The sequence below is a fragment of the Buceros rhinoceros genome, unplaced genomic scaffold, assembly GCF_000710305.1.
Source record: "Buceros rhinoceros silvestris isolate BGI_N320 unplaced genomic scaffold, ASM71030v1 scaffold44923, whole genome shotgun sequence".
In the NCBI taxonomy this organism is placed as follows: domain Eukaryota; kingdom Metazoa; phylum Chordata; class Aves; order Bucerotiformes; family Bucerotidae; genus Buceros; species Buceros rhinoceros.
Window position 1 is genome coordinate 6,361 of NW_010405091.1, and position 11,855 is coordinate 18,215.

General features: G+C 37.4%; 1 protein-coding gene across 1 annotated transcript in view; it reads right to left on the minus strand.

The window, feature by feature from the left end:
* The window catches only part of SAMM50 (SAMM50 sorting and assembly machinery component), a 13,931-nt gene extending 3,968 nt beyond the window's left edge, over positions 1–9,963 (minus strand). Inside the window, exons 1-9 of the mRNA XM_010133581.1 lie at positions 9,856–9,963; positions 8,430–8,531; positions 7,476–7,563; positions 6,268–6,374; positions 4,286–4,416; positions 3,987–4,074; positions 3,343–3,471; positions 2,580–2,651; positions 1,450–1,536 (exon numbers count right to left, since the gene is read on the minus strand). Coding sequence (XP_010131883.1) covers positions 1,450–1,536; positions 2,580–2,651; positions 3,343–3,471; positions 3,987–4,074; positions 4,286–4,416; positions 6,268–6,374; positions 7,476–7,563; positions 8,430–8,531; positions 9,856–9,948 — 897 coding nt within the window. The 5' untranslated portion in view covers positions 9,949–9,963. The remainder of the gene's footprint in view (positions 1–1,449; positions 1,537–2,579; positions 2,652–3,342; positions 3,472–3,986; positions 4,075–4,285; positions 4,417–6,267; positions 6,375–7,475; positions 7,564–8,429; positions 8,532–9,855) is intronic.
* Between the last annotated feature and the right edge of the window lie 1,892 nt (positions 9,964–11,855).

Here is an 11,855-nt window from a genome sequence, read left to right on the forward strand (position 1 = left end):
TCCCTACAAACAGCATTAGTAAAATTTCATCACTTAGTAACAGACAGAGCTTCCATTAGTCTGACAGAAAGTTACAGATGATACAGTGTAGGCATGACCATCACACCATCGGTAGGTACTTTCAGGAAACCTGATCATCACTGCCCTCTTTCTTTTACGAGTGCTACACCTTGAAAAAGTTAATACAGCACATTTGAACCAAGTGCTGCTTTCACAATAACTGAGGTGAACACTCCTCCAGCTCCTGTTTTCTTATGAATTTTCATGTCTTGAAATAAGAGAACACTGCTGACATAAATTAGTCTTGGCAATTTTAAACCCAAAAGAGGCTAAGTCCAGCAAACAGCTACCAAAAATGTACAATTATTACATATTTATAAATTAGCCTTGTAATTAGATGAAACCACTTTCTGCAACTCACTATACTGACATCAAATACACACATAGCATTACTTCTTATCTATAAAGTAAGTCTTGGGAGCCAAATCACTATAATAAATAAATATAAGCATTTGCTTGCTGCTTGTGTACCAAGTAGAAGTACTACTGCCAGATGGTGAGATCTGTTGTCAATACCTAGGCTAGAGTGTTGGGTAACATCTCTAGTTTTACACCACACTCCTGCTACCTTCTGCCCTGAGAGTTCCAAGATGCCTCCCTTGTCATTGTCAGACGTGAACTCATCAGGCAGTACATGCACATCTGGTTACACAACACACGGCAACGCAGAAGCCAGTCGCACTCAAGTCTACGCTAGTCAGCAATGGATGACAAAATTATGTACAGCACGTGACTGAGATATGCCTCACTTTTAACACGTAGGCATTTTAGCAGTCATGGGAAAGAGCAAAGGTGCCTATAGGGTGGCAGACCAGGGTCTCATATAAATCTCTTGTGGTACCATGTGTCTGTATTATTGGAACTTAAATTGCTCATTGAGCACAAAGTTGTAGTGCAAGCTTAGCAGTGTAGTGAAAACAGTCTTCCCATTCTATCCCCATAATATTACATAGAAGAAATAATTACGTGCTATGATAGTCAAGTCAGTAGTCATATATTCCTAATTTACCATGACAAAAGAAAACTAAATCAAGATTAGTCAGAATATTCCTAACCAAGTAAAAGAGAGAGAACAAAGGCTGTAATAAGTTTTTGAAAAATCACTCTTAAGATCACAAAGAACAGACATGCCTAACATTACTTCTGAAAATAAAATAGTTCATACGGTTATCTGTCAGACAAGTCATTCTTTCCAAAATGCCCTCAAGTGACTGTACACACGTTAAAAATAAAGAGTATTTCACTTTCATAAAATCAAGATACCTACAGCATCCATCTTTCACTTCCATCATCTTTTCTAATAACCCATACAGAAAAATCATAAGACATAGATTAAAAAACCTATTTCCTAACTCAGATCAATTACTAAAATATCTTTAAAAAAATTACCAAATCCCAGATAAGTTGCTTATTCAACTGAAACTCAAAATCCTCTTTTAGAAAGCTCACGTCTCCACCTGTATAGCCAGCCAGCTCCTGTAAAGACATAAGTTTATGAAAGTTGTAACGGATATTACATGTTCCTTCCCTCTAAAAGGTCATCATAACTGCATCAGCATAAGCAGTGTTTTCTGGACAAGAAATACACATACACTGGTATCAAGAGACAACTGAATTTTGGACCAGTGAAAAACCATGCATGACTCTCAGAACAAAGAATTGCATTTTCCTCCTCCAAATATTAAACCAGTGTATTGCTTTCTAATCCATTTTGCAAATGACAGCAAAATAGAATGGAGCTGGAAAATTCAGCACCTGAAATCAATACTCCTACTGTATTTTATCTAGACCTGAGAGAATTTCTTCAGCAGGGCTGAAGAACCAGACAACCAGTTGCATTACACCAGTGCTAGTTGAAAATAACCCTGAACTATAACCACCTTTCTCACCCAGAACCAGAACAGTTCACTGCTGCTTACAGGAACATTAGCACTTCTAGTTCCAATGACATTTCAAAGCACTCTGCTTCTGAAGCATTGCAGAAGTCAATGCTTCTGAAATATTAAGCCACACAGCAGAAAAACCAGCTTTTCTAAAAGCTCTGGAAGTAACAAGAATGAAAACCACTTTCTGTGTCAAAATGATACACGTATATGCCTTTGAGAGTTATTTTTACCTAGAGTTTCGCGTTTTTTTAAGATGTAAAAACTTTCTAAGTAGCAACAAGACTGCAGTTTAGTAGTCTTACATTACAGCGTTAGAAAACAAGGACTAATACCTACTGTAAAGTGTGGAGTAAATACTGCCATGGATAATGAATCTCAGCTAATAAATAATTTAATGCTAATGGCAAAATAAAATGGCCGTCCTGTTAACCAATGGTATACAAATGAAAATTTGTCACCATAAAAAAGCTTTCATGATTTTAAAAGGCACACAGTAAAAAAGTCTGTCTCCTAGTCAATTTACAATTAATTTCTAACTTCAGACGTTTTTAACACAAACATCAATTAGATAAATTAAGACCTACTCAAACATGCTTACAGATAAAATACAATCATAGTGTGATTTAATACTACCTGATTAATTTTTAGCAAAGCACCTCGTCTCGGCAAGATTGAAGAGTTCCGGGAATCAATTACCATAGCATGCTGAAAAGAATCAAATGATTATTTTTAGGCTCTTGTATCTGTTGAATACCACAGAAAACACTTATTACTTTCAAAAACTGTGCACGCAGCGCAAAACAGCCACAGCTTCAGCTAAGGTTGGTGTAGCTCCGTGAATTTAGGAACAGTGTAATTACAGAATAACTTAGTTCTGACTTTAGGAATCATGTCAAATACATTTTTTTTCCCTACCTTTTGGCCATGGTATAACACAAGAAATACAGCAGCAACAATGCCCCGGTGTAAATCACCAATTTTGTGACAGTAATCTGCAAAATGTTTATCTCCTACAATTTGTAAGCTACAACCTAAAGATGCCAAGTGACCAAAAACTGGTATAGGAAAGAACATTCAGAAAGGCCATAGCAACTGTAGAATGAGGAAATTTACTGATCCTGTCTTCTACAGAACAACACAATTCTGCAGAAGGAGATGACAGATGGCACAGAGGGAAGCCCTGCAAAAAGAACAAGCCAGCCTAATCAACACGCAACTGTCAGCTATGAAAGTATGGTTCTGTCTGGAAGTCCTGCACGACTCTGTGTGAATGACCGAACACAGCAAAAGATGTTTGAGGTAAAACACACTACCTGCTAAGACAAAAATCTCCTTCGTAAGCACTAAACGACTCAAAATAATGTGTTTTTTTTAAATTATGGGGAAAAAGCCTTACAGAGAGAGAAGATTTTAGAGAGTGTCCACTTTCTTCTCGAACAGAAAAGGATGCTGTTCTAGCAAGGCAGCCAAGCTCTCTCCACACGCCTTCCCACTTCAGTGTGTGATTGGTCTTCCAGATTGGAAACTACAAATAAAGAATGGATTAAAACATGAAACATTTTTGCTACAAAATTGAAATAAACATTTCCCTGAAAAATTTTCTCTCTGAAGTTAATTTATACATGAGTCTATGCTTTTTCTTTCCAAATGTCTTGGATCAGAAAGAAAGCCTTTTTCGTTTCAGAGTAATGCTAATTCTGCTTTAGTCAAGAGTGTTCCTTCAAGCAGGTGTATGCTACTTAAGCCATCCCAAATGAAAAATATGTTGAACTGGGCTGATTCAGCGAGCTAGACCACAGGCTGCCTCTCTGAATGATACCTTAAATATTAAAACTCTGGGGAAAAACATACTGGTATTTTTATATGGCCATATAAGACTGAATTCTAACAAAAGGACTCAGGTGTATTACCTTTGCCATTTTAAAATTGTTGATCTCTTTCAAGTAATGATAAGTGTTTCAACCATAAAAAAAGTAAAACAAATATCTGCAAAACCCAGCTGTGAAGCATGTGTTCCACAAATACCTGTGCTACACTTACATTAAATTCTGTTGATATTCCTCTATCCGTTTCACGAAGAGAACTCCAAGGGAACTGTCCAGTTACTTTATACAGGTTAACTGAAAAACTGAAACACATTTCTGATAGGTTTGAAAGTGAAACTATTTAAATAGGTGGAGTTTTAAATTATCACAAAAACTTAAGTAACCACCTCTACTACTGTTATTAACAGACCCTCAGCAAAGGAATAAATTTAATTATTGCTAAATGGAAGATCTTAATTGATGGTTTTACGTTCTTTCACTGGAAAAAGAAGTACACATATGTGCATTCCCTACTTTCTTTCAAAGTTTCCAGGCTGTGGTTTGAAGAATGACAGGCCGTATGAAGTTTCCTTTGTTCCGTAGGAGAACTGGAAGGTTACCTTTTCTGCACGCCCAAAGAGATTTGGGAACTTGAGCCCAAGAACCTATGGAAAATAAATAAAAAAACCCCAATGCCTCACAACATTTCATATAGTTTGCTGTCTTGCACCTTAATCATATGCTGAAGACAAGCGTATCTACCACAAGAAGGAGAAATGAAGACGTACAAACTAATTCTAACTGAGTATGTTTTAAGTTAGATTTCTCTTTGCACTGGCAGCAAAAGTCACCACAATAGCACAGGCTACAGTTAATCATCCAATTTTTTTTGCTGTCCAGTAGCTGCTGAATTCATTTGCATTCTCGCTGCATCATCACTACTGCTATTATTTCAAGCAGGATCTTCGAGCCACTCCCCAAGCCCAGGAGAATAAGTCTTTGGCATAATAAGCAGCTGCTCTGCAACTGCTGGCTTTCCAGCTGATCATCAGGAAAACCACTTGTCAGGCAGGGCTCATTGGAACCACAGCAATAAGCCAATGGAAAATTATCAATACAGAGCCACTTCTTTGTGTTTTTGCAATCAGCTTTGATGACAGTACAACACAACATTATAATTCTCCAGAACCTAGTTAAACACTTTTGCCTGTTCTGATAAAAATTCTTCATATCCCTTTGGCAGCTCTTTGCCCTTCGGCAGCAAGGATGGAGCAGGTTTCATCCAAGCACAGACGCTACCAGGACTGTTACATTGTTCTGTGTTCTATTTTAAAAGAATGTAAAAAAGCTACCAAGTCCTGATTGCCCTTGCCTAACAGCTATTGGAAGCAAATCAGCCACCTGAACTTTGTGATGATGGCTACCATGCAATTATCCAACTAACCAGAAATGGCTAAGAGCAGGAAACAGTAGATCTATAGGCTTCACATGAATTTAAGGGCTTTGAATAAATGTCAGATCTACTCAACTCTTAAGGAAACAATCTCTGCTGTCAACACCAGTGTATATACAAGTCATACTTTCATACCATTCAAAGGCTTTATGTCTCCGTAACAAAATAAAATAAAATAGAAGGGGAAGCTGAGTACAAAAAGAGAAACCAAAATACTTTTCAGACTGTTTTCAAAGAAACAAGAAGTAAGACTTCCCACTGGTTGCATTCAGGCCATGACATCCTGGACATTGCTCTAAGCAGCAGAGCCGCATAAGCAGCTTTCAATTCGTTGAGTGTCTATTCTCCCTGCATTTGCAAAAACCACGGTCACCTGAGTCATGCAGTATCTTATCCAGGTTAAAAATACCCCTAAGAGAAAAGGATGAGTCCCTTGATCTGGCTTATCTACCAGCCCCAGGCACAGCTGCACTACGCACACAAGAAAGCAGAATGGGTGCAGGAATGAGCACCTGAAAGCACACTCTACTTACACCAGTTTTCTTCACTCAAGATTTTAATCTGACACATCCTTAACTGAATCAAATGGAAACAAGTTCCACAGTTTATAGGGTTCTGGAAAACCTTGCATTTTGCAGCCCAGAATAACTGATACTGGGCTAAAATATTGAAAACCAAGAACAGTTTTGAAGTCAAATATAAAGCATTTTGACTGAGAAGAAAAACACTTTAAATGGATCTCACGGAAACTAAATGCCAAACTCCTTACTAATCTCTCCAATAGATAAATTGTCTTAAATATTATCAAGGAGTATTTTACGCCATTTTAAGAATTAAAAAAATAACATATTCAGTTGGAAGCTACAGCACTCTTCACCAGCTCAAAATAGACTTTTGCTGAATGAAAGCCCAACTAATACAAAGACTCTTTAAAGACAAAGGACTGGTAAAGCTGGATCAAGAAAATAATTTGGCTTGGATCACTAAATTCCTTGCTAGGTCTGAAACATGAAAGTAAAAGGAATATCAAAAGGAATTAATAATTATTTTAAATAATCCATACCATACTGCCTTCATTGTTGCCAACCATAGTGTTATAGCTTCCAGTTAATCTTCTCAACTCCGTTACCTCAAAGATGACATCTAAACCATTTGGAAGGGCATCATCTCCTACATAAACGAAAAGCAAATCTATGTTATCTCTAAAGACCTATATTAAAAAAAGAGACAGAAGATGACTTGAATTATTTGAAAACTGGTTGAATTAAACAATAGTAAAAGTCCACACTACAAAGAAAAGTGGCTTGAGAAAAAGATGTTTCGATATGAGTGCAGAATTTGGTTCAATCATAGCATGACTGGCTTTAATCATCAAAATGTTAGTTTAATTATGAAATAGTAGCACTTTTTTATTACCTACCCACCAAAAACAAAGATGTATGCATAGTCTTACATTAGAATAAACAGAAATTAAAGTGGTCCAGACACAGCAAAAATGATGTCATCACTAGGGCAGAGCTCCCAGCACTCTGCAGTAAGGAGCTGAACAACAGAAACCGCCCAGTTCCCTCACGGCTCTGGCTTCAGCAGCTGTTCCAAAACACACCTGTCAAGGGTAACTACTTCAGCTTGAAGCAAATGGGACAGAATCCCATCACCAGCAAACTGTGGGACTGCACTGCATTTCCTTCACAATAACATAGTTTTCCTCTGCTGAAGAGAACAGTATCAAGTTTGGAAAGCAACCACGAGCCTGGCAATGCCAGTTGAGCCTTCCTGTAAAACCTGCACACATTCAGCTGCCCCATATATACTGCATAACCCAATTTTTAATTACAAGCACTGATACAAATAATAGCATTTCCTTAAGCACCATGGATGTGCTGATATAACATCAGTTATATGATGTACAACACATGGAAGGCCAGGGCACATTTTCAAGCTTTTTAAGTGTCCCTCTAAAACTTCGGATTAAGGGATGCGTACTGTAATTATTTTAGTGCTGGAAATCCACTCATTTTTGCATTTATACCAGAAATATTTATATTCACATATGTACAGGCACATGCAATTACATCTTCATAAGCATAATGGATACATATATTTGTATAAATAGCACACCTACATGTATGTCTAAAATAGATAAAGGTATATAACTTTCTCATATAAACAAAAAATGTTCAACCTATTACACCGAGAAATATGTTACAGTTATGCATATGTCTATGGATGTATCAGAAAAAAGGGGAGTATTAATGAGGTGATACATACCTTGACAGGTATCAATGAGAACCTCTACCTGTCTAAAAATTCCTAGACGAAGCAACTTCTCACGAGCTTCATGTGATTTTCTCATCACCTACAGGATGAGATAAGTAACTCAGCCATAGAATCATAGAATAGTTTGGGCTGGAGAGGGACCTCCAAAGATCATCCAGACCATTGAGTCTTTCAGGTTACCAAAAAGTAACTAGGATAAAATAGTTAAAATGCAGCTAAGCCATACAATAGTCACAGATTTTGTATACAAGGACATACACATGCGCCTTCAAAACAGATCCCAAGCAGTTCAATCTGTAAAGAAATAAATTAATCTCAGAGCATCCAGTTCAATTCCTACCTTTTGTTGGCTTGCTTCCTAATTGTTGCAATACTTAAATCTATTATTCAAATTGTTTTCAGTAGTTAAAACTTATACACCTATTTACGGAACCCATCCTTCTGGCAAAAACCAACAAACCAACACAAACACTCTTAGCAGTTTAAATTTAGACCAATTTACAGGTCTAATTGCCAGCCATATTCCAGAAGGATCAGCCCCTAAAAGTGCAAGGACACCCAGCCTAATTCACGCTCTGATCCATTGCGGAAACTGACATCCGTTATACCTGCTGAGATCCAACAATTTATCTTAAGCAAATTTAACTAAAAGTGACCACTACACAATTAACAATTCTTGAACAGGAAAAGTGAAGCTGAAAAAATATCTAAGACTACTATTTGCCATCTCACAAGGTCTTTGAGTTGAATACATCAGAAAATACTGTATCTGACAGTATTTCATACTTAAGTTTGACTTCCATATGACAAGATCAGAATCATCAAAAAAAGCTGACAAAGTTGCCCCATGCCTGAAGGGAGTAGCCCAAAGCAGGAAAAAAGAGAGAAAATTGTTAACCGGAATTTTAAACGGTAGGTTTGATATTCACTGAAGTACTTACTTACATCAATGAGATTTTTAGCCTTGAAAACATCAGAGATTTCATACATGATAATGTCATCTTTGGTCCTTCCAAGTCCATCAAAGTGCACATGCTGAACCACCACCTAAACACAACAGATGTTTAAACACAAATACTGAATTTGCATCTAATAATGAGTATCAAAACTACCAATGTGGAAAAAAATCTTGTTGTCTAAGTAAAAACCCCTGATTATCAGAAATCAGTGCTATCTACAACTCTGAAAAGTTGTTCCCTTAACAGGAAAATTTAAGAAAAAAGAACTCTAATACCAAAGCTAATACTGGTTGTAGGAGAAGGCTTATAATAAGCTTTACATGGACAAACAAGTCACTGCAGAAACCACACTGAGACATTAAGACACAGAAGACACGTGTAGTTAGTCATAGCTAGCTATTTCTTGTATCAGCTACACATTAGCAAAGATTTAGAAGAAAAACCGAGCAAACCCACAAGCCATAAATATTTAAACTCTATTGAAATTATTACTACCACCGGAGCACTGGTGTAGTTTAAAATGCATATTCATATCACTAGCATCATGAGGTATTATATTAAAATGTTGTTATATAATCATCTGAGATAATTTTAGCTTAAAAATCAGGTTTAAAATCAGGTTAGCTGGTACAAATGGACTACAGTGATTGCGTTACCCTTACTTTCCCAACCTTTTCAGTGTATTATAATTTTAGGGATAAGTGTCAAAAAAGCCACATCTGCAAATGCTTCATGTATTCAAACATAATAAAATAGTGGAATAACAGCAACCTAGAATTACTGCAAAGTGCTTTAAAAAACCCTATCAGAATATATACATAATCAACAAATAAAACCGAAATGTTATTACTAAGCTTCTAGTGAGGATGACTCTGAATAGCATAAAGGAAAGGAAAATTTTAATAAAAACTGAGATAACAAATGATACCTCACCCCTCCAGCATGGCTAAACACATTATGGGCCAAGACAGACATGGTCTTACATGTGAAATATTTTTTAAAAAAGAAAAAAGTTACCATCCTCTGCTGAAGTTAGTACTTTCCTCAGCAACATAATTCACGTGGTGGCACTTTACCGTAACCTGGCTAACACTGCACTCTAGCAGATTAAGGACAATTGCTCAGTTTGCTGTTAAGCAGAGTGGTATAAGCAGTAATCTCTTATGAGAGAGATGGGAAAGTAGCATCTGGGAACAGGTCTGTTAGCTCAAAGCTGAACTCTAATAATAACTCCTGTGGTAGGGAAAAAAGAACAGGAACTAGACAACATCAGATTAAATTCACAGTACTAAATTTAATTCTTTCACATCTCAAATCATAGCTAAGAACATTTCCTTAAGAAAAACAAGCAAGCAAGAGTGCCAAGACACTTCCCTGAAGAAAAATATCAAGATTCTTCTTCGGGTACCTACATCTTTGTTTTCGAGAATTTCCTGCTTGGCCTCAGGTTCAACTTCAACCAGTTCAGCTTCCTCTCCCAAGGCACCAAAGTCTGGCCCACCCATTGGAAGAGGCTCCAAACTCTGAAAGCATAAAAGAAAACTGCGTTTATTACAGTATGTGGAATTATGATTAATGCCTTTTGCAAAGGAACAAAACTATGGCTCTTGACACCGTATTCATCAGATCCTAAGGGGGGAAAAAGCGAAGGGGAAGAACTAAAATGAGGCAAATTAGCAGCACAATTATTACCTACCTGCTTGCTGAAATTTGTAATGAAAGCTGAATAGCTTCCATGTTGAATGATTTCTCAAAAATACTCTGCACTCTTCCAAAATTAACATTTTTAAGGCATGCTTCCTGTGTTAAAGATTAATTCAATCTTCTTTAGAAAAAGTCTGAAAAAAATCACTGTAGCACTACTTAGTTTGAGGTTTTGTGAGGAAGAGAAGTGTGAATGTTGAACAATTGAAAAAAGTGCTTTCAACATGTAACTTCGCTTTACATATATTTATATGCTTTTATATTTTAATATTTCTTTCAAAGTAACCTTCCAAGTAACGCTCAAGAAGCTCAGGTCCTGTTCATCGGAGGTGAACACTTTAAAAGAAATGGTTTCCAGAACAGTATGGCTTTATTTACTATAATTGAAAGAATCCTAAAATAAGATTTATCAGAAGATAATGGATTCAAGTATGAGTGAATAGAGGGTTACCGGCAAAAGCAGAGGTCAGGACTGGATAACTCAGTAAATCTACTTTTAGTCTTAAGACACTAATACAGTATTTGCTGCATTATTTAAGGATAGCTCTTTTGCTGGAACTGTAAATTGCTGTTATATATCAGAATGAAGTTACACAAAGACAGAATCACCTCTCACTCCCAGTATTTCCAGGCAACCATGAAACACTCTGCCTCCACACAATATCAGTGTACACCACAAATGGATAAAAAACCAAGAATACAAGAAAAAAAAATGAAACAGAAATTAAATTAGTCATGGTAATTAGATATCCAGGACCCTTAACAGCCCCCTGCAGCTGCTCCTCAGACTAATTAAACACTAAAAGCCCGCTGGTTTTCAACAGGCTCACTGAATAGAGGTATTCTCCCTGGGATCTTGAGGAATCATTCAGACCATTCTTAGCCCCCAAATAAGTTAGTCACTCATTAATCATAACTGAGTTACCTATATTATAGTTTTAAACATTCCTATATTGGCTCCCCATGGCTGCCTTAAAGCGAAAGCAGTTTAAGCCAAATTCCCATGATATTTCACCAAATGGACTGAACATTTACTCTGTGATTCCTCTGCTTTAAGGTCAATAGCACCATCAGCATTTTCTACACCACACTGATATTCATATAGCTTGACTTCCCCATAACCTGTCTCACACAGCTCTTACATTTTTCCATAAAGCAGACTGCTCAAGCGTGGACTGCTTATCTAGAACGTCCCGAGATGCTTCTCTAATCTCTCCTTGAGGCACGGAGAATCCATTGCCTTCCTACAGTATTTCATAGCTTACGTATCATTTTCCTTTTACATTATATTCTGATAGTTAAAACAGGCTTTTTCGTGTTGCCATCACAAACACTACCTCCTCTTGTACCACAACAAACAGTGAGGTCTTTACCTTCTTTCTGTAAGCTATGGTGTATGGATTTGGAGATTTATGCATCTGTTCAAGACCTCAAAGTGCATCAGCTGTGAGGCACTACAGATCTCTTTGAGCAATACTGTTCACTGGGGAAGTGCAAACTCACAACCTTCATTTCTCACCGCGCAAGCTGCTCTTGGGGGGCAATTTTTGTTTCCTTCGAGGGGTTTTTTGCGTTGGTTATTTTTCATTTACGCAGTCTGGCTCTTGCCAAGCCCCTCGTGGCAAGGTCAGTCCTGTCTGCCACCGGAGACAGACCCACGAACGGAAGGCGAGGCGTCTCCGAGCACCGGTCGCGCCGGGCCGGGCCA